This window comes from Hibiscus syriacus, unplaced genomic scaffold (genome assembly GCF_006381635.1).
Source record: "Hibiscus syriacus cultivar Baekdansim isolate YM2019G1 unplaced genomic scaffold, ASM638163v2 tig00112758_pilon, whole genome shotgun sequence".
Classification (NCBI taxonomy): Eukaryota; Viridiplantae; Streptophyta; class Magnoliopsida; order Malvales; family Malvaceae; genus Hibiscus; species Hibiscus syriacus.
In genome coordinates, this window is record NW_024063396.1 from 182,511 (window position 1) to 206,045 (window position 23,535).

Genomic DNA, 23,535 nt, shown 5'->3' on the forward strand with positions numbered 1-23,535 from the left:
TAAAAAGAATTAATTATTTGAATGACAACTTTGTATTGACTAACGATAAAGACATCTCGGATAAATCATACATTTCAAAAATATTTTTCTAAAAAAAATATTTTTTTATTAATTACTCAAGAGGAATTATTTTGTAATTTTTAATAATTGAAGGATTCAATAAAGTAATTCCCTATAATAAGGGGATTATTTATGTATTTTACTCTTTAACAAAAAAGAGTGTTTGGATCGTGGGTTACGGTGTCTTATATTTTACCCTTTAACGAAAAAAGTGTTTGGATCAACAAGTACCCAATTAATCCAACTTTTTGAGCAGGGGCTCAATCGATTTTTCAATTATTTTTTAGGATTTTTTTTTATACTTACACCTATTTTTAAGATATCAACTTCATATTGATAATTTTATAAGTTTTACGGACTATTGATGAAATTATTCCAATAAATAAATCTCATTATCCCGTTCTGTTCCCGTCTCTATTTCTAGCCTTTCTTCTCTCAGAGTGGCTCCTTTGCTTCACTGAATTGTTCTCTCGATTCAAACACTAGGGTTTGACCGATAAATTTATTTATATTTTCTTCACATAAGTGGAATCGTTTTCGATAGATCAGATCTTTAAAAGAAAAGCTATTCTTTCATTTTATAAAAAAATTGATTGGATTTTCCTTTTAGTGTTGTTTAATTTCATTTAAGAAAGAAGAGGGGGAAATGCCGGCAGTTTACGGAGCCAGATTGACAACATTCGAGGATTCTGAGAAGGAGAGCGAATTCGGTTATGTTCGTAAGGTGAGCCCTCTTTCTTTATATCATTTTGTACCTTCTCGAACCTCAATTTGATTTTCTAACGTTGGATTGAGATTATCTTGATATGCTTGGTGATTTTCATTGGTTGATCTGCATTTTCTTACTGTAATTGTTTTGACTCGGTTGATTTGAGACGTTTTTCTGTGTTTTATGATTTCATTATATGGTTTTGAACTAGAGCTTGGGGTGAGCTGGTTAAGTGTTTATTTTATTTTTATTTTTTATTCTTGATCTGCGTTGTCTTTGGTTATTATAAGTTTAGTGATTTGAATTGTTTGATATGATCTCTGAGGGTTTTGTCTCGTTTTTTTTTAAAATGCATGATCAGCGACTTTTGGATTGACCTGGATGTCAATTTACAAGAGTATTCACAGGTTTAATTTTATGCATTCTTGTTTATTGATTATTGTTGTAGTTTATCTTATAATTTATTTCCATTGAATTGCTTTCATAGCTCAATGTCAGCTGAAAAATATGTATTTTATTCAGATGCTAAGCCTGGTTCAGGATTAACTTTCTTGTCACAATTTGTCATTATGGGTTTGATTAAAGAACTTGTTAATTACGGATTCCATGAGGATAGATAATGAGAAGTAATGAGAAGGCTACTTTCTTTTCCCTTTCTATTTGTCATGTGGATATACTAATAATTTTGTATTTGAAGGAAGTGCTAGATATTCATATTTTGACTTTCTTTTGAAGTTCGTGTCCCAACTTGAAATGCTTTTTTTCTTCTTCTGATTGGCTACACCCTTCAGAATTAACTAGGATTAATGCATTTTATTCTTACTTCTTTTTTTCTGGTTTCTTCACTTAAACTGGCACACAGGTGTCTGGACCAGTCGTTGTTGCTGATGGGATGGACGGTGCTGCAATGTATGAATTAGTCCGTGTTGGACATGATAATCTGATAGGTGAAATCATTCGGTTAGAAGGAGACTCTGCTACAATCCAAGGTGTCTTCTTAATACATTCATTACTGCATTACGCTTTTCAGTTAAAGGTTTCCTTTTGCCTAATGCTCTTTGCTTTCTTGGAAAGAAAGTTTGTAAAGAGAAGAAGAATTACCTGTGGCTAAGTGTGGATCCCTAGCGGAAATGAGTTCCAAAATTGATAAGAAACTTTCATTGTAACATCCTCAATACCGGGTTAGTGACTAAATCGTAAGGTTTCAAAATTTGGTAATTTTAAATTAAAATAATTGAGTGGTTTAAAGACTTATATGAGAAATGAGGTGTAAGATCAAATTGAAAAGAATGAGGAATGAAAGGATAATATGGTCATTTGCAAGGAAAAGAAAAATATAATAATAATATATATGGTATATATAGATACACGTGGAAGGAAGGAAGAAAGTTTAGAGGTTTCCAGAGTTCTCTTATTTCTTTCTTCTTCTTCTTCACGTGTGAAGCCAAGCAAAGGTGAGTTTTCTTGTGATCAAATTCTTGATGAATTTAAGGTTTCTTATTGATCTTTAGTTGATAACTAAGCTTAAGGAAAGCTTAGATTATCTTAAAACCACAAGATGAGGAGTGTATGAAGAATTAAATAAAGGAAGTAGAAAAGTGAAATTTTGGAATAGGGTTCTTAATAAGAATTAGAAGTGAAATTTGACTTGTCACTAAGCTAACTAAGAAGTATGAGGTGTTAGAATTCAAATTAGAACATGTTGGAATTTGGGTTAGATTCTTAAATTCTACATGGAGAATTAGATTTATAAGTTTTAGAAGTATTTAATGGATAATAATTAGTTTAAGTAAGAGTATGCAAGTTAGGGATATTAAAAGAGGGGAAATATAAAGTGTCAAGTAGGGTAAGAAGAGATTTTCGTGCTTAAATGACATTTTTGGGTAATGTGCATCGATGCACATTCATTATGCACCGATGCATCAATGATAAATCCCATAAATTTGTTGAAGGTGCATCGATGCATTAATTTTAATACAAACATCGAATGTCGTCAGTGCATCGATGCATAAGGAGTGCATTGATGCATTTCTAATAAAATGAACATCGAATGCCCTCAGTGCATCGATGCATCAGGAGTGCATCGATGCATGCCTCCATTAAAAGATGAAAATGGCTTTTCTTTTAGCCTAAGTTCTTAATAAGAATTAGAAGTGAAATTTGACTTGTCACTAAGCTAACTAAGAAGTATGAGGTGTTAGAATTCAAATTAGAACATGTTGGAATTTGGGTTAGATTCTTAAATTCTACATGGAGAATTAGATTTATAAGTTTTAGAAGTATTTAATGGATAATTAGTTTAAGTAAGAGTATGCAAGTTAGGGATATTAAAAGAGGGGAAATATAAAGTGTCAAGTAGGGTAAGAAGAGATTTTCATGCTTAAATGACATTTTTGGGTAATGTGCATCGATGCACATTCATTATGCACCGATGCATCAATGATAAATCCCATAAATTTGTTGAAGGTGCATCGATGCATTAATTTTAATACAAACATCGAATGTCGTCAGTGCATCGATGCATAAGGAGTGCATTGATGCATTTCTAATAAAATGAACATCGAATGCCCTCAGTGCATCGATGCATCAGGAGTGCATCGATGCATGCCTCCATTAAAAGATGAAAATGGCTTTTCTTTTAGCCTAAGAAATGATAGTTTATAATATACTAATTAGTATACTGATAAGTATCAATTAATTACTATGTAGATATCGAGCCTAAACGAGTTCCGGAATCATTGACAAGTAAGATCGATAAAAAGGGAAGATAAGAGATTGGAATGGACTAGTGAGGTCAGGTGAGTGCATACTAGTGATATGTAGTGTTTAATGAAAATAAGACTTGCGATGAGTCTATTTCCTAGAGTAATATGCATGAAGTCATGGACATGATTATGTGTGGTTATAATTATATGTGATTATCTGTATTACATTGATTGTATGTATGCATGACTAAAGATAATGATATGCTTTGTATATGCTATATGATGTATGTAAGACTTTAATATGTAATAATGGAAGAACATGAGATAAGTTATATGATAGAGTCATAAGAAATGAAATGAACATGAGAGAATAAGATAATCAAGTATAAGTTATATGATATGGTATAAGTGATTATACGAGAAATGTTAGGAGACTCCAAGAGAATAGTATGAATTCGAGGGCATAAATAAGGATACATAAGTAATATAGGGAAGATTGATAAATTAAAGGAAACTATGGTTTATGTATTATAGTGAAGAGCTACAAAGTTTTATTAAAGAGTATTGGGGAAGTCATGAGAAATTGAACTAAATAAATAGATGGTTTATGTGAGTGGAAAAGGAAAATGATATAAAATAAATGGAAATTATTTATAAGATAGCATGAGACTAATTGAACATGTAATATAAACTTTATAAAGGAGTACTTGGGTAAAATCATTATATGATACAATTATAGAGTATTACTATACAAATTATATTAAAATATGATATATGAGAATATGAGTAAGTTTATAGGATATTGATAGGACATATAAGAATATTTAAATGTATGCTGATATGAAAAAGGGAATACAAAGAAATGGAGCATAAGGTAGATAATATGATATCAGTTATTATATATCTATATGATATATGTCATCAGGTAATATGAAAGGACTCTGAAAATTGATATAAGCTACGTGAAAGTGTTCTAGGTGTTTCTATATGTTATATGAAGTATATGATCTTATGTGAACAAGATATGATAAGTATGTTTACATGAATAAATGTGATTGGGTGAGAAATGATAGAAATTATATGAAAACATGATATATGTGACATGTGAATTATATGGAAATGATCTACGTGTAAGTGAACTATGTGATAATATGAAAAGAAGCTATGTGATACGTGATATGTGAAAGTGAATTACAAGTTTATGTGAATATTTGAAATGAAATAAATGATAACGCCCATGTTATGTGTTATGAGAGCTAGGGGTATAGTTGGCATGCCAAGAGTCGAGGGTCTACGCGGTCCTTCGGGACATATGTATATTCTTTGGAACATGTGTGAAGTCTTGAAAGACACATACTTGATCCCTAGTATATGTATATGATTCTTAAGGAATAATATGTGGTCCTTATGGACATTATTATATGGCATTACGGTGCAATTCTACGCGGTCCTTCGGGATATATATATATTCTGTGGAACATGTGTGAAGTCTTGAAAGACACATACTTGATCCCTAGTATATGTATATGATTCTTAAGGAATAATATGTGGTCCTTATGGACATTATTATATGGCATTACGGTGCAATTCTACGCGGTCCTTCGGGATATATATATATTCTGTGGAACATGTGTGAAGTCTTGAAAGACACATACTTGATCCCTAGTATATGTATATGATTCTTAAGGAATATGTGGTCCTTATGGACATTATTATATGGCACTACGGTGCAATTCTACGCGGCACTTCGGTGCAATTATACGAGCTGTGGTGACAGCATTAGTGCACAACCTCTATAGACTCACATATCGATAGTTCTCACATATGTACATGGGCTAATCCAGAGATATGAACAAATATGTTAGTGGTATGATAAATGTTATAGAAATGATATGATTTTATATGATACGAAGAAAGCATGGAATTGGTATAACATGATAGAACAGAACATGCATGTATTGATATATGTTATAAGTGCATTATAAGTTGTTATGCCTCACTAAGTCTTCGACTTAGCGTGTGATTGTTTCACACGTAGGTTTCAAGAAGAGTAAAGAGTAATGCGGAGCAAGACAGGTCAGTTCTCCTTACCAAATGTCAGATCAGAAAATATATGTACTGGTTATAGAGTGTAGTTGGCATGTAGTCTAAAGATATAAATTGTATGAACTCTGATATATTTTGTAAACGTTTTGAATAAGTTAAATGTTATCAAAGTTTTTAAATTACTCACTATTTTATATGAATAAATGTTTGAAAAGTCAATGTGACACTTCGGACTCGTATCCGGGTCGGATACGGGTTGGGGGTGTTACATTCATCGTGTTATCATTTCAGTTTATGAGGAAACAGCTGGTCTGATGGTTAATGATCCAGTTCTGCGGACACACAAGGTGTATTATTGTTTCTTCTCTTTGAACTTTAAAACTGTATTAGTTACACTTCAGTTTTCTGACAATAAGTTGATTAGGATTTTGACCTTATATTATATGTTATTATTACAGCCACTGTCTGTTGAGTTGGGACCCGGAATATTGGGAAACATTTTTGATGGCATTCAGGTTCAACCCCATTTTTCCTGTGGTTTAAATTTCTCTACTTCCATAGCTCTTTCTAGTCAAATTTGTTATGAAAATCACGTGTTTTACCTGCTGTGCTGTACTGCTGTTAAATAGTAGTATTATGAGTCTGTGCTACTTGATATCTGATCTTCCTTTTTGTTTCGATTTTTGTTTCGATTTTAAATCAACATAGAGGCCTTTGAAAACTATTGCTAAAAGGTCGGGTGATGTGTACATCCCTAGAGGAGTTTCTGTCCCGGCTCTTGACAAAGATACTCTCTGGGAGTTTCAGCCCATAAAAATGGGTATGTAGCTATTAAAATGTAACTTAATTAGATGTTGGCTACTTGGCTTCTGATGTTGCTGATCAATACAATTCTTACGCAGGTGAGGGAGACCTGCTAACTGGTGGAGACCTGTATGCTGTAAGTTTAATGTCCCTGTGCTCTCATTTATAATATTTGTTACAGCAAGCCGAAACAGAAAATGACTGGAAGGGAGGGAGATTCCATAATTGCAATTTGCTTTGATTTTTCTCTACAAAAGTCGGCATGTAAACAATATTTGTTGGAGGACTAGGAACCAAAACCCTGAATAATTAAAAGAAGTAATAAAATCTACATGTTTCAATTCATTGCATTACTTACGGCAAAATGTATAAACGAGTTCCTATAGCGCAATTGGATGGTGTTTGGATCACTTAATTTTGTTTCTTTTTAAATCTTCTAAGGTCTTTAAATTAATAATTTAGCTTTAATACAGGCTGTCTTCGAAAACACTTTGATGCAACATCATGTTGCCTTGCCTCCTGATTCAATGGGAAAGATCACTTACATTGCTCCCCCTGGTCAATATTCGTTGAAGGTTTGGCTGTTTAACTCTTTTATCATGGCATCTATATGCTTTAATGTGATACAAAACTTCCTTTTTGCTGTATCTGACCTTTTTGCTTCATTGCAGGATACTGTTTTGGAACTTGAGTTTCAAGGTGTCAAAAAGCAAATAACCATGCTCCAGGTTTTGTTTTCAAGTCATTTCATTTTCCATGCTTAGGTGACAGTAGGTGGGCTATGTTCTGTTCAGTTTATTGATTATTTTTTGAGTCAAACTATTGAGTGGGGATAGGTAATGTATGGACACTGGTCATCCCATGTATTAGAAATTGGTGTTGTTCAAGATAATTTTTGTTAATTAGATTTGGACCATTGTCTTTTTATTTGTTTACTGACATTTGATGGTGGGCAGGTCATTTGTGTTGGGTCAATATTTCGCTATCTGTATTAACTTTTTTTTCTTTCTTTTTAACAATTGCAATTATTTTATTTCGATTATGTTACACCTGTTTACAGACATGGCCTGTACGTACACCTAGGCCTGTTGCTTCGAAACTTGCTGCAGATACTCCTCTGCTTACTGGTCAGGTAACTCTTGTTACGGTTGTTTTAATCAACTTTTCCTTTGAAGGAATTTGGTATTGACTTTGTCTGTACTCTGTGGTCAGCGTGTTCTTGATGCTCTATTCCCCTCAGTTCTTGGTGGAACTTGTGCTATTCCTGGTGCATTTGGCTGTGGTAAAACTGTGATTAGTCAAGCTCTTTCTAAGGTAAGTTTTTTACATTTTTCTATTGAACTTTAACTTCTTTCAGTGATTCAGTTGTAGATATTCATTGTGTTTATTTTTCTGACCATGTGCAGTACTCAAATTCCGATGCTGTTGTTTATGTTGGTTGTGGGGAGCGAGGAAATGAAATGGCTGAGGTGTGTATTTCTCGTTCAATTTGAAATTTTATCCATCTGTTAGATTTTAGTACCCTGATCATGTTTTTATTTATTTCAGGTTCTTATGGATTTTCCTCAATTGACAATGACATTGCCTGATGGTCGTGAAGAATCGGTCATGAAGCGCACAACGCTTGTGGCAAATACTTCTAACATGCCTGTGGCAGCTCGTGAAGCCTCGATTTATACGGGTGCAACTTTGAACTGCAAATCACAGTAATTGGATAGTGAACTATTGCTTGAAGCTTAACATTTGGGACTAAGGGTGTCCAATTGTTGTTTTTGGCTAAATTCTTTAGTTACATGACAATTTGTGGGATCTATTCTTGTTATCGTTGTTTCCTCCTGTATTATGAAAAGGACATGGGCTGCCATAACACTTCTTTTAATGGGTATTCAGGGATCACAATAGCTGAATACTTCAGAGATATGGGCTACAATGTTAGTATGATGGCAGACTCCACATCTCGTTGGGCAGAAGCATTGCGTGAAATTTCTGGACGGCTGGTAAAACTCTGCCAAAACTTTGATAATGAAACCTGTCTTCCCTTTTACTTATAATTTTTCCTAATGCTTCATATAGTTTAGGGATGTTAACCTAGTGCATGGAGAATACTTCAGTTTAGTCTGTTCAATAACAATCCTTATGACGGACAATAAATTAATAATGTTTAAGTGATTTGGGTAGAACTGCTATTTCTTTTCGTTTTTCCAGTTGTCTGGTCCTTCAGCTTATAAATACTGTCAAAATTAAGATTTGGTGGAAAAGTGGCTTGTTTTGTTTTGTTTTGTTCGTTAACGAAATTGTTATTTCTTCTTTCTGTCTGGTATACTTCCGATATTCACCCTTTTGTCTTCACATCTTTCTTTCTATTAAGCTCATCTTGGCATCCATGTTAATTTCTCTTGCAGGCTGAAATGCCTGCTGATAGTGGATATCCTGCTTATCTGGCTGCAAGATTAGCCTCTTTTTATGAACGTGCCGGTAAAGTTAAATGCCTTGGTGGGCCAGAACGTACAGGTAGTGTCACAATTGTTGGTGCAGTTTCTCCTCCTGGAGGAGATTTCTCTGACCCTGTGACATCTGCAACCCTCAGTATTGTGCAGGTATGAATCAAGATTTTATACACTCCCCCGGTTATGTTAGTGATGTGTATGATTGTTATATTTATCCATGCAAGAAAAGAAAACTATCTCCTTGTTCCTTGTTGGTCTGGATTTTAGGTTTTCTGGGGTCTTGACAAGAAACTTGCTCAGAGGAAGCATTTCCCTTCTGTCAACTGGCTTATTTCATACTCAAAGTACTCGGGGGTATGTTCATAATCTGATCCATCTTAGTTTGTAATTATCCCAAAAAAAACAGTGTTTCTTTGTTCTTTCCTTGATCTGGCCTTTCCCCAAGTGGTACAACTTTTCCATATGGATTGATTGTTTCTTGTGTTCCCAGGCATTGGAATCTTTCTATGAGAAATTTGACCCAGATTTTATTAGCATTAGGACAAAGGCCCGAGAGGTGCTTCAGAGGGAAGATGATCTGAATGAAATTGTCCAGGTATATTTCCTTGTCATGCTATGTTTCTTGATGAATTAGAATAGAGTCTGTCACTATGCATAACATAATGCTGCTTTCGTCCTCTTGTCCCTTCATTTTGCTTTCGTTTCCATATTTAGGTTGTAATGTTACTGTTGGTCTTGGTTATGTTAGACCTGCTTAAGGGCAGGGGTCATTGTTTGACCTGATAGGCCCAGCCCGTACAGGAAAATTCTGGCTAGTCTCCCACCCAAATTACTAGTTTCCTTAATAATAAAAACATCGCTAGCACTGGCTTTGGTTGAGGATCTTGGTAAAAAATCAGTCCGCAGCTGAGTCTTTGGACGCATTTTATCATGTAGTGTGCTAGTGTAATTTTTTAGGACCGTCTTTTTGTCTCATCTCACTTTAGCACTCACTGGTATTTTTATTGTCACAGCTTGTAGGAAAGGATGCTCTAGCTGAAACAGATAAGATCACACTAGAAACTGCTAAACTTTTAAGGGAAGATTATCTTGCTCAGAATGCTTTTACTCCGTAAGATTCATCCTCTACCATTTGATACCAGAAAATTATCTTAGTAGCTATCATTATAAATGTTTTCGTTTTCATATTGTAATCCTTCTATGCACGTGTTTCTTGATTTTTCCTGTGACAGATATGACAAGTTCTGCCCATTTTACAAGTCTGTTTGGATGATGCGCAACATTGTTCATTTCAATACTTTGGCCAACCAGGTAATCCAACCATGCTCTCCACCACTTAAACTTCTTATCGGTACTATTATATTTTTCGATATTTCTATTGTGGCTGTTTTTCGGTGCTGACATGGACTTCTATAATCTGACAATGAGTTGGGAAGTGTCAACTTTTTTTTTCTGATGCACAATAAGTAGAACTGAACAGATTTAGAAGTCAGTGTTAGTATTTTGGCAGTTTTCGTTTTATGATGTCAATTAATTCTATTTATTTGTACCAAGATTAGAAATAGTTATTCGGTTTTACACAGTACATGGACTAAATTGTATTTTTTAATCATATGGGACTGCTTCGGCATATTAGCGCGGTTTTAGCTATATTGGAAAATGCTAGGGGAAAGAAAATGGCAACTTCTTTATGGGAAAGAGAAATTGCATATGGAAATTAGCATTCCAAATTCTAAAATATCTATTTCACTAAAGATGCGAAGTGTATGCTAAGAAAAGTACCACCGTGTTATAAATGTATATATATGATAATCAAAGGTTGTGATTGAGTTTGGTGTGATGTGCAGGCAGTGGAGAAAGCAGCCGGGATGGATGGTCAGAAGATAACATATAGTCTTATCAAGCATCGTCTGGGAGATCCCTTTTATCGATTAGTGTAAGTTTGAGCTTTCTGCTTGGAATTTGTCGAAGAATACAAAGATGAATCAAAGCGAAATGAGACGCAAAAAGTTGTTTTCCTAGTATGTCGTGTTTTTGGCTCAAAAGAAGGGATAATGACGTTGCTCAACTTGTCCATTTTTGTTACATCACAGGTCACAAAAATTCGAAGACCCAGCGGAAGGAGAAGAAGCTCTTGTGGCAAAATTCAAAAAGCTTAACGAGGATCTTACAGTTGGTTTCCGCGCATTGGAGGATGAGACTAGGTGAACAAGATTAGACTTTTTCCCCTATCCTACTCCAGGTTTCTCTCTTCTTTCTCTCCATCTTTCGGAGCATGTATCTCGCTAGATGCATGCCTTGCCGGCGTTGTAGCTTTTGTTGGCACGAATGCTAGAGCCCTATTAGCTGCAAATTCATTATTTTATTATTTTTATGGCCTTTGCTTTTTGGCAGCATGAAACTGGAGTCCGTTTTTCTGTCATGTATGTTTGCAATAAGATGTGTGTGTATTTCGCCTTGGATTTGGTTGGGAAAAATATTTTCATCATAATAAGCTGCCTGCGTATTCATTCAACGTCAACAATCCATATATTGAGTTCATTGCCTTGTTATTTTCGTTTCATTTTATATCCTACTCGTTGGCAAACTGCATATTACTGGGAATCGCCCGATTTCAAAAGTAGTTTATGGATGGTAAAATAGACCGTAATATCGACCAGATCCGATGAGGCTTTTGAGGGTTTTTTATGAAATATTCCTTGATTTGTCTGTCAACTACTAATTAAATACATAATCCATGATATCAACAACTGGAAATGAACAACACGAGAACATGTGAAAATACAAACCAACTTGAACACCAGATGAATATATGAAAATTATCAAAAAGCACATATTACACAAATTAATGGTTTGTCAAAAAATACAAACCTAAATCAGTAGCTTTGCTCAGTACGTAAAACAGAAGCTCCGATCCGACCTGAGTTAAGCAGGGCCAACTTTAGGAATGTGGTAATCATATTGGCCCGATGTTGATTGAAGTCCTGAACTCTATAGCGGTGAGATTTATTAGACAAGCGAGCGGCATCGAGTTGCTCTGTCTTCGTAATGAGTAGCCAGCCGCATTTGATTTGTTGACATCTCTTTCACTTGGATCAACGGAGACTTGTGCTTTCCCATCTGCATCGAGTGCCACCTAAAACTATTAGATCTACATAGAACCAAAATGAACGAAAGATTAGGGTTTTCTCTTCAACTTCAACTCCCCGCCTGACATTCCCGTTTCTTTCCTCCTGTGAATTACCCGAAATCAAATCATCCCTCACCTTGTCGAATGAACCAGTTAATTTTTTTTCCCGATGAATAATTTGAATGTGAATTTTAAGATTTTATAATCAAAGACCTCCAATTTGATTCTCCGGGAGATGGCAAAGATGATACCGATTTCCCTGCCGGTGGAAAATTTTGGGATTTATCGAGCAAATTTATTTTTAAATTTTGGGATCAGTCTGACAAAGAGCCTGAGTTCATAGGCAGAGCGTTATTCCAATTACCAAATCATTAACACTTTTACTCCGCAATTGTCCAAAAGCCAAACCCAACTAGGGATTCAATAGAGCACCAAGGCGTCCTACATTTCATAAACCTCCCGAAAAGCAAAAGGCAAAGGAGATGATGTTACAATACAGTTTTCAAGATCAAGCACGTTAGAGAGTGAATTCATTCGAAACATCCATCTCTCAGTAAATTCCAGGGATGATCTTGTACGGAACCTTGTTGCAGTATAGTTTCCAGTACTTCCCATACCTGACAAACAAAAAAACGAGTTCTCTTTAGTAAAAGTAAATGTTCTCTCATTAAAAATGGTCCGTGCTTGATATTAGGATCCACAACCTAAAACCAATTGACAGACAACACTTTCCAGATTGAACTCATGCGAGATAAAGAAGACCAAGTGAAAAAGTAGAGGTACAGAGGAAAAAGTAATAAAACCACAGAACAGATAAGTCCAAGTGAAACACACAAGTTAAAGTTGCTTACTTGGATCGGCACCGGTCATCATCCCTTTTGGCTCGATCGAATAAGAGAATGGTAAGAAACACGACATAGAAGTACGGCAGAAACTGATGGAGAAACCAAAAGCAATAAAATTTTCAGATATGGTTACGAGTAGGACCAAGTAGTATACTAGTAACAACTATGATTAAGCGTACATGGTTGAACAGAGCTGGAACAGTCCAAAAAAATGCAGCTAATATTTCCGGCACATAATGGAAATGACGAGCCAAACCCCACCTGCAAGAGCCATTAATATTGCATTTGTTACGACAAGGTCCAAGCCACAGCTCAAGTATATTGTCCGGTACTGATAACTATGTGAAGAACATCATTGCTTATGAAAAGCCACTCAATTCCAGTTAAGCTTGTACATGTTGATTTGGCTTATAAATATCTTCAAGACAGAAGGATACTGAAAATTCATAAAATTCTATTTATCTTTCTAGATTTTAGACCTCATATTGATAAATTGAGGTTTATGAGGAATGATATCAATCCGTTGAAATGAACCATGCAACCTCCGACTGTCGTATACATGCTGGTTTGCACAGAAAATTTCAAATTCACACCAGAAAAACTCACCATCCTGATGTTAAAAGAAGGCTGGTTTTGGTTTCCCCAGATGTTGTGTAGGTGGCCTCAATCTGTAGAAAAGAGCAGACAAGTTCAGACAGCGATTTCGAACACCAACATCCGGATTTATAAACAAGAAAACTGAGATGAAAAATGCCATGAGACAAGCACCTTTGATGGAGCTTTCCCCCAGATTTTGCATTTTCCATTTGTTCTGCGAAATTCTTGTCTTTGCTTATCACAATCATAGTTGATGTATATGCAAAGAATGCCGGCGACAAGAATATAAAGTGCGAGCTGCAAAATAGAAAGAAAACTTTTAGAAGCTATTTTTTAGACACCGATAGCCAACAGTGTAACCTTTTTAACTTCAAAAGCATGTTAAAATTAGCATAAGTCTCACTTCCAATGAACAAGAGTCTTAGAAGAGTTTGTTTTTCATTCAACTGTTTTGAAGCTTAAGACTGAAACCTAAATCTGGTAGATAATTTTCATAAAAATTTTAAATAGACAAAAAGATCTATTTTATTGTGCGGATAAGGGTATGTTCATTATCTTTTTCCGAACTTTGCATGCATATAGAGGGTCTTCAGAGAATCATGACCCTGTATTCACGTTGTGACACAGGATAGAAAAAGAAACAGTCATAGTAACACAGTAAATAATGTTCTTGTTGGAATTCCGTATGTATTTAGTAAAAGAATCTTGTCACTAATGTAAATTATTCGTATAATCTAATCCCTAATTTCTAGGAGTTAACATTGGTTCTTGGAATAATAGAGTGAATAAGAATCTTTTCTTCTCTCAGTTTTATTCAGTTCTCCGTTACTTCAAACAATTGCAACCCAAAATCATAGGGATCATTGATCTTCAAACAGAGCACATAACACTGCTGACATACAGATAATGGAAAGAGATGGCTAACATATTCTCCCTAATTTTTGTAGCAAAACAGTAACATACCTGTGTTCCGAGGTTCACCGGATGGTTGACAAGGTACATCCCTGGTGATGTATATATGGATGGAACCCAAACCAAGCATCCCCAACAGATATAGAATCCAGCTGCCGAAACCCATACATGAATTAAGACGTGATAGATATCGAAAAAATATTTCAGTATTCAAAACACTAAACATTTGAAGAACAGTAGAAACTTCAATGGCTAAGAATTCAAAGTTCAGTTTCAGGTTCAGCTGAAACCAAAAAAATCAAACCAGTCATATCTATTACGCATATAGATGATGCTTAATTGGGTAGAAAATCAGCACCATAGGCTACAATCAGCTAATGTGGCACATATAAATGATTCATATGTATATACACAGGTAGCTTTTTCTTTTTCTTTTTTGATAAAAATAGGAGGCCTCGTTAAAAACCCCCTTCATAACCTTCAAACTACAGAAGTAGCTTAACGGACATTGGAAGGAGGAAAAGAGTGCCTCAAAATTTTATTAATATAATACCAAGTACAATACCAGTACATATACACAGGTAGCTTTTTATATATGTTTTTATATTCTATACTCAGACTCGGACTGGATATATATTTGTTTCCAAAGTGGAAGTGTTCAACTTTTATATGTTTTCCCATCTTCCATGGACGTTAATGCCACTGTGCTTTCCAGACATGCCTAAATTGATGGACTGGAAAAAAATTCAGGTCCCATTAATCCAATTTTTTCCACATTCCAAAATCCACATCATCCAGGTGACATCTTTTTGCCAACAGAAGAGCTTAGGGTAAATATTGTAAAAGAGGACCATATTTGGTTTAAATAGAAGATCATAGCTTCTTTTCTCTAGAAATATAACCAACAAACGAACAATAAACGACACTTCTACAAAGAGTTAGTAGAACAAGTGTAAACCTCGATCATGTGCAATGTCCATTGTGTTCCAATAACCAGCTTCCCACCAATAGAACTTTGTAACATACACAAGCATCAATGTTGTATTCACAAGCATCGAATCCGAAACTTTACCATTGGCTTCATACTGATACACCGAAAAAGAAAAAAAGGATGATATCAAAGATAGCATCAAAATGATTATCTAAGGCTAACGAGGCCTAGCAATATGCGATCTTAGAGAAAATTTGTTAGTGCAACCCGCACTGCAATAATTAAACAGCGAGACTTACCTGCTTTATGCAATAAGTGACAGCGAGAACAGCCCATGACATCATCCCGAATCTGCAATTCGTAAAGACTTTGATGTCGAAACTTTTGCCAATTCGTGGATACAACTCCATACCCTGCAACAAATAGACCGTTCAAAAATGACCACCACATTAACACTTTTAGGCTCACCACATGCATCAAAAGGAATGCATTCTCAAAGTTACGCTGCATAATTCTCCTATGAACACTTTTTCAAGAATTTGCAGCAGCTCATTTATTACTTCCTAGGTCTCTTTCTTCATTTTAGGACAAAACTAATAGTTGATTCTACTTTTCATGTTTGTTTTTGTAAAGTACTTTTTTCTTTTCGCAATCTTATATATCTGTGAAACATATATACTGGCATATCTTTTGCATGTCTATGTATGCGTTTTCATCGTAAAAATCAGACTTCTAAAACAAATAGGACCAAAGGTTTGAATTTTAGATAGAAATCCTCAATCAACGCCAACACACACTTCAACTAAAAATATTAATCTGTGTTATCCGTGGTAGTATTTCATAATCTACTTGATCCAAACCTTTCAAGCTCAGAAAGGAACTTTAAAAGTAAAAACAGCTAATGTAACAGATTCATACCCAGTAGAAATCAATTATTAAGTTCCCAGATGACCCGGAATCAGTAGAAGAAGGAGCCACATGACCCTACAAAAATAAAGCATAGTTTCGGGAGTTATAATCAAACCATTAACTGGTGAAAAAAAGAATAGGAAAACTTATTTCCTCACTTTAATGTACAAGAAAACACAAAAGATCAAACTTCCAAAGATGAGCGCCGAATATATTTCTCCCAAATGATCATAAACGACAGTGGGGTTGAAAATCTCGAACCTGGAAACAAAAATCGGCAGAGGGATTAATGTTGCTTGAAAGTTAGGTCAAGGAGGAAAAGGATCAAAGGAATGAAGCTAATATAATTTATTACATCTCAGAGGTATGAATAAGAACTCAGGACCAGAACACTGCACGTGTAAACAGTTCAGTACAATGACAATCATAGGCATACTTCCAAGTAAGAGTAGAAGTTGGAGCATGATATCTGAATATTTGGCTCAATGAGTAGGTGCATGAATCCCACTGCTAAAAGAGCTCAGTTCAAAACCACTCTTACCAAATCGAAAAAGAAGTCGGAACACTGAATCAAAAACCGGAAACATTATTTCCAAACTGATACAAGATCCTTATTTACATTCAGAGTTTTCCTCTCACACTTCAATGACCAGTGTATGGAGCTGTCATATATTTTTTCAATAAAAGAAAAGAAATTCTGCAATTGCATCTGATATGCTAAAAAGTAAAGTCCTTACCACCAAAGACTAATATAGGTAACCAATGTCACAAAATACGCTGCCATACCATTAGCCTGCAAAATAGATAAAACAAAACTGATGAATTATACAATAAAATAGTTATATATATTATGATTAGAAGCTATAAACACAGTAACATTATGCAAATCAAACCTATACTACTAGTGCTAATATTGGAGGGGACTCGTACTCATATACCTGTATTAGTGTCGGACACTGATATTTGTACAAAAACAAAGAGTAAGAGTAACATAGACTCAAACCTTGTAAACAGGTCGGTGCCCAGTGGGTGATATTGGGCCCTCGACCCTCTTTCCAGGGAGAATCAATTGAAGTGCTGCTTCAAAAGTCCCGTAAACAAAAATTATTTTCCAAGCAATGGCACTGGGTCTTGGCCATATTTCTAGAAAACCCTGCAAACCCTGCTTCTTGAGAAAATTCCATGTTTGAACAATGGATCCATCAGCATGTACCATTGTATACCATCTGAGTGTAGGAAAGGCACAATTTTAATATGAACTCGAGAATCAAATTATTGTCAGTTTGATAAAAACAAGAACTCGGTTAAGCAGCTACAGAAGGATTTTACACAGTATTACTCAGACATGGGTATCTACAACTTCTTACTTCCATGATTTGGAGAAACATATCATCGTATCTATATCTGGATATGCATCATACATGGATACTTCAAAAAAGAAAGAGCTATAATAACGTAGATTTTACATGCCTATCATTTGCACTTGCATAAATCAGGAAGCAAACTGAAACATAAGAAGATAAAAATTGAAACTTTACTTGATTAGTATTCAATTTTATTTTGCAACTAAACAAATATTCAGGCTTTGAGCATTTTTTCCTTCATTTTCTCGATAACCAAACAGACCAAAAATAAAAAAATCCATTCCACAAAAATCATTCAAAACTTTAATAGATAAGGAAATATCCCCAATATATATAAGAATCTATTAAATCTATTAACTTCACGAATTTTTCAATACAAGCATAAACCTTTTCAACGATTTTACAAGAACGACAACCATAGTACCAACAATCATAAGCACAATTAAGATCTAAAACTTTGCATTAATGATACAAAAATGTAAAATGAAGTGTTGAGTTTGCTTACAGTAAGATAACAAAAGGAGGACAAAGTGAGAGAAGCGATATCATCGAGAAATACGTGAGTGCAGGTGAATGAACTGTTTTTCCTTCTGCTGCTCCCATTTTTGTTTTTGCGTCTCTCTTTGATCTCTTAGATTGATCGCTTTCTTCTCTTTGGTTTTCGGCCTTTGCTGGTCTTCGATACTGATAATGAATATCTTTACTTAGTTTAGGTGTGACCACGATTTATAGATTAATAAACCACTCCCCCTACCATGTGAATGTACAGATATTTTTTTAATGACTTTTGGATTTCACTGTTGGATAGCCTAAAATAAGACAGGATAAATTATATGATAGGTCACTTCATTATACTACAATAATATTTTGGTAACTAAACTTTAAAAAGATATAACATAGTCACTAAACGTTTTTAACAATTATAAAATGGTCACCGGAACTTTATAATAATACGGGTAAAGTACATTAGAGGTCATTGAACTATTCTTAAATGACTATTTCGGTCAATTAAGTTTCAAGAGTTACAAGATGGTCATTCAATTTATCAAACCATTACATTTATTATAAGTCATAGTGATCATTTTGTAATAGTTCAATAAATTTATTAATTATTTTAAAACTTTTGAAAGTTTATGACCAAAAATATTATTTGAGCATAGATCAATGACCTCTAGTGTACTTTGCCCTAATAATAATAAAGTTTGATAAATTTAATCAACAATTTTGTGATAGTATTTTTTTTGGGTCAAACGAAACCATGATTACATTTTGTGACTGTATGATAAAGTTTAATAACCATTTTGAAACATTGTGGTGACCATTTTGCAATCATTTGAATATTTAATGATCATTTTATATCTTTTGAAAGTTCAGTAGTCAAAATAATCGTTTGAGTATAGTTTAGCAACCTTTGATGTACTTTATCCAATAATATATTATAAGTTATTTTTTTTACAAATTAATTTATTTTTATCACTGCTTACAAATCAAAACCAAAACTTAATGTTTCTTTTACAAATCAAATCATCTAATATCGAAATTGAAAATAAAGAAAAAGTGATTCAAGTAGAGCTACATTACAACCATTTTTATTGTTCTCAAAACTAAAATTGTTTATTATTTTAGTAATATCAAACCATAAAATAGATTTTATGTAATATATTTAAAAATCACATTTTTCATTGGTCTAACATGGATACAATATAGTATTGTTCGAAAATATCTCAACCATTTTGATAATAAACACTCATACATCCCTGCATATGTCTATGTCGTGCTCAAATTCAAGACCTCGAAAAATAATAACAATCCCTTAATCAATGTGTGGTTTGTGCATGCTTTCAGTACCATGTTAGATTTCTTCATTTAATGTATTAAAGGGCAAAAGCTTGCATTTCTTCTTCGTTTAAGAAAGAATCAAACGAAATATAATGCAATTGGCACTGAATAAACTTATTGGATTGCCTAATTTAGTTTTCATTTTGAATTCTACCATATGTTGCTATCAAGTTTAGTTCATCAAAGACCCTAATCACTTTAAAGTAAGAACGTAGGAAAGCAAATTGCAGAGCAGAGCTGAAGCATTGGTGTTGGGGAAATTTCAGGTGTTAGGCAGACGAGGGACTACAACAGGAGCACCGCGAACCTTTTCAAGAGCAAAACTTATCCTTAATGGTCGACCTAACAGTGCCTGCACCAAAACAAATATCCAATAAGTCATCCATCTCCCATGGAAGCAATACTATACACTTTGCGTACCTTTCCATCCATTGCATCTTTCGCAGACATGGCTTCATTTGCATTAGAAAAATGAACAAACCCAAAGCCTCTTGACCTACCACTGTCTTTATCATACATTATCCTCACTAGAAAAAAGAAACATCAAAAGGATCAGAGAGCAATCACTTGTTCAAGTCATTCTGCAAAGCAAGCTTCGTATGGCACTATTGTCCCCTCAAATGGCGTGTAGTAGAAAATAAGTTATCTTTTAAAATGGATGGTAATAACCACTAACAACGCATTAAGCGAATCAACAAGAATGTTTGGTAAATACAGAGTGTCCAAAGACGGGGGTAACTCAAACGCACAACATTGATGACACTTATCGATCAAATAATTCTTAGAATTCAAACAACGCAAATGAAAGTAGACGTATTTGATAATGATCTAAGAGAATTTCAGTCATTTCATCAGCATAAACGAAACACATCGACTCTCGGCATCGTCATCGTTGAGACAATTTATCGAACACCTAAAAGACTGGGCTAACCTTCAGAAACGTGGCCAAAAGAAGAGAAGGCGTCTTTCAAGGATTTCTCATCAACCGACCAAGATAATCCTTCAAAAACCAAACATCCAATCAGAAAGAGAAACATAAAGAGAGTGAGAAAGAGAGAAAATACGGGACCTGCAACAAAGAGTTTGGTGTTGGGAGGAGTGGAAGATGAAGGCGGTGAGTGTGAGCAATAGGATCGCAAGGATGAAGGTGAAACAGGGTTACTAGTTGTTGCTAAATTTCTTCTGGCAATGAACCTGATGAGACTCCTCATTTCTCCTGCTCGTGTTTGGGGAGGGAAAGAAAATCGTGAAATAATATACAAAAAAGATTGATTCTAAGAACGGAACTTATACTATACATAAATTAGTTTTTTTTTACTAATATATATAAATTAGTTAAAATTAAACATAATTATATATTTTAAAAACTAATCATGAATAATAGTTTACATTATTGAAGTTTTTTTTAATAAATCTAAGATGAACACAATATAGTACATGTTAACATACTCTCAAGTAGTTGATGATAAACATTTATATATCTATTAGTGTTTAAATCTGGAATTTTTAATTAATTGACAATGAACATTCATACACCTTTAGGTGCTCGAACCTAAAATCTCTATAAAGAAATAACAAGTCCCTTAAGATCACTTAGATGCATGGTTTTCAGAACCGGACCGATTAGTGAACCGGTTATGCTATCGGTTTACTGGTTCAACCGATCGAACCGGTTCGACCGGTCAGAAGAACCGGACGACGTCATAATTATTTAAAAAATTAAATAAAAATACCAAAAATATTTAATAAAAAAATTTTGTATATCACAAGTCATATTCAAAGCAAGTCGTAACATATATAAGTTAAAAACCATATAATCAACTGAAACAAAATGATTCAAATTAACTACAACATAATATTTAAGGTAAAACATATTAAATAATAAATATAATTATAATTAAAAAATAAATTTGGGGCTAAAAAATCATAACAAAATGATATTGTTTAATTTAATTTTTTTTAAAACAATCCCACATGGCTAAGAAACATAGAAGAACATTCCAAAAGTCTAAAGAGTAAAAATATGAGAACAAAACAATCTTACATGGCTAAGAAATATAGAAGAGCATCCCAACTAACTTCTATAAATAATAGAAGTAATTTGGCATTCAAAATCATTGAGCCTTTTGGTGTGCATAGAGTGAACTATTCTTTCACTTCAATCAAGCTCGAATTTTAGGCTTTAATCGAGCTTCTAAATTTTTTTTGAGTTCAAGCCTTTTTGAGTTCAAGTTTCAATATTATATTTCGAGTTCGAGTTGAACTTGATAATTTTTAGTTCGTGAGTTTGAGTCGAGTTGAGCTTATTTTTAAAGTTTGAGTTGAGCTCAGCAATACTCGAGTTCGACTTGGCTCGTTTAACAAACGACGTCGTTTGGTTTAATTTTTTTTTAAAAAAAAAAATTCGGTTTTTCCTGGTTTTTTCCGGTTTTCAGCCGGTCCGATTTGAACGATTCAGCGGTTTCGACCGGTTTACTAGTAGCGGTTCAACCGGTGTAGTTTGAACCAGACTAGACAGCGATTCCCGATTGAATCGGCCGTCCGGTCCGATTTTCAAAACACTGCTTAGATGTTGCTAAAATCAATTTTATCAGATGGAAATTAAATAAAAAAAAACTATAAATTAATTTACGAAGATTTCACATTTTAAATGAAATAAATAAGAAACATTATAGTAAGTAATGTAAAGAATGATGTGTATCGTTGTTTATTATTATTTAAATAATAATAATAATGAAATATATTTGTTTAATTTAATTATAAAAATTAAGAAGCACCACCATCAATTTAATTTATAAAAATTTAAAATTTTAAAGTGATCAACGTATAATTATAAATTAGTTAGAATTTTAAAGGTAAATTATTTAAAATAAAGGGTAAACTATATCAAGACCTAACTATTGCTCCTTTTTATTTTGAACAGCATTTTTGAAATTTTATCAATCAGGTCACTCAATTATTTAAATACATTCAATTAAGCCACTTGTCGTTAATATTTAACGGAGAAGCTAATATGACATTTAAAATATTTGTTAATTACATATTTGGTCATTGTTACTTATATATTCTATCAATTCGGTCCTAATTTTAATAAATTAAAATAAACTTAACCTTCAAATCAAATGATATCATATGTCACTGTAACTTACCATCAGCGTGTAAACTTCTTTGATTTCATTTGTGTGCCTAATTGGAAAACGTAACTTATATTAATTTTAGAATCTAAAATTGTTTCAATAAATTTATTCAAAATATTATAAACACAATTAATATGAACTATAACTTGAATTAGTTATATTTGTAGGAATCATGGAACTTTACGAGTATATCTCGGACATTCATTACAGTAATTTCAATTGAATTAAAGTAAATTTTAAAATACTAAATTAAGTTTAAAACGTGTAAATCAATTAAACGAATAAATGAAACATCAAAATGATATAAATGAAGTAATAATCTAGTGCAAATTTTTGTTATCGAAAAACTTTAAATACATGTATAATAATTTTGGTTTATTGAGGTTTTTTTAGTGATGTTATTATTGTGGAGGTCATTTTTAGTTTATGATGTGATACCGACCAAATTTCGGAAGATGTCATTTGATTTGAGGGTTAAGTCCATTTTAATTTATTAAAATTAGGACCAAATTGATAGAATATATAAGTAACAGTGACCAAATGTGGAATTGTACCAAATATTCAAGTGGCTTAATTGAATGCATTTAAATAATTGAGTGATCTAAATAACAAAATTTCAAAAATGATGGTCAAAATGAAAAAGGACACTTAGATGATCATTGGTATAGTTTACCTTTTATTTTAGATAATTTCTTTTAAATTTTAACTAATTTATAATTATATATTGAATCCTTTAAAATTTAAATTTTTATAAATTAAATTAATGATACACATCATCAATAGTGCACATCGGTACTCATCAAGAGTAGAAGAATCATCCTAAAAATTATAACCATTAATAACTTTTTAATCATTTCAACTAAAAAAGCGTCAATAAGTTGATCCGAACTCATTTTGAACTGCAAAGTATCTAAATCCGGACCGTGGATTAAAATGTATAATATTTTAACCTTTATCTTGCAATATTAAGAAAGATGTGCTGCAAAACTTTTGATTGAAATAAGTAAGTTCAATTTCATTAAAGATATATAAAACTACAAGAATTTAACTCAATGGAGTTGATAGGAACTTGAGCCCCAAAGAAAATGCAAATACAACTC

At 33.5% G+C, this 23,535-nt stretch overlaps 3 protein-coding genes across 4 annotated transcripts; 1 reads left to right on the top strand and 2 right to left on the bottom strand.

Annotated features, from left to right (window-relative positions):
• The first annotated feature begins 431 nt into the window (after positions 1 to 431).
• Positions 432 to 22,614, top strand: LOC120183314 (V-type proton ATPase catalytic subunit A-like). Of its 2 annotated transcripts, none has more exons than XM_039188037.1 (21): positions 432 to 543; positions 668 to 784; positions 1,632 to 1,758; positions 5,812 to 5,867; positions 5,979 to 6,035; positions 6,229 to 6,340; positions 6,423 to 6,460; positions 6,798 to 6,899; positions 6,996 to 7,052; positions 7,385 to 7,456; positions 7,537 to 7,638; positions 7,731 to 7,793; positions 7,873 to 8,005; positions 8,215 to 8,321; positions 8,727 to 8,921; positions 9,039 to 9,125; positions 9,262 to 9,366; positions 9,785 to 9,882; positions 10,004 to 10,082; positions 10,619 to 10,707; positions 10,865 to 10,979. In XM_039188037.1, the coding sequence occupies exons 2-21, from the start codon at positions 707 to 709 to the stop codon at positions 10,977 to 10,979; spliced, it is 1,872 nt and encodes a 623-aa protein (XP_039043968.1). In that variant the 5' UTR covers positions 432 to 543; positions 668 to 706. The 2 variants fall into 2 exon arrangements, with proteins under 2 accessions (XP_039043968.1, XP_039043969.1); XM_039188038.1 differs by lacking the exon at positions 432 to 543 and adding an exon at positions 22,588 to 22,614 and having other exon boundaries at positions 707 to 784; positions 10,865 to 10,980.
• Positions 12,222 to 18,131, bottom strand: LOC120183316 (7-dehydrocholesterol reductase-like). The gene is made up of 13 exons (XM_039188041.1): positions 17,965 to 18,131; positions 17,099 to 17,321; positions 16,833 to 16,888; positions 16,254 to 16,356; positions 16,105 to 16,170; positions 15,486 to 15,599; positions 15,214 to 15,340; positions 14,307 to 14,407; positions 13,515 to 13,640; positions 13,353 to 13,414; positions 12,926 to 13,007; positions 12,753 to 12,835; positions 12,222 to 12,518 (listed from the first exon to the last, which is right to left on the bottom strand). The coding sequence occupies exons 1-13, from the start codon at positions 18,060 to 18,062 to the stop codon at positions 12,452 to 12,454; spliced, it is 1,308 nt and encodes a 435-aa protein (XP_039043972.1). The 5' UTR covers positions 18,063 to 18,131; the 3' UTR covers positions 12,222 to 12,451.
• On the bottom strand, positions 19,506 to 20,540 carry LOC120183317 (glycine-rich RNA-binding protein 4, mitochondrial-like). Its single transcript, XM_039188042.1, has 4 exons — positions 20,368 to 20,540; positions 20,230 to 20,298; positions 19,719 to 19,825; positions 19,506 to 19,650 (listed from the first exon to the last, which is right to left on the bottom strand). The coding sequence occupies exons 1-4, from the start codon at positions 20,507 to 20,509 to the stop codon at positions 19,561 to 19,563; spliced, it is 408 nt and encodes a 135-aa protein (XP_039043973.1). The 5' UTR covers positions 20,510 to 20,540; the 3' UTR covers positions 19,506 to 19,560.
• Positions 22,615 to 23,535: the final 921 nt, after the last annotated feature.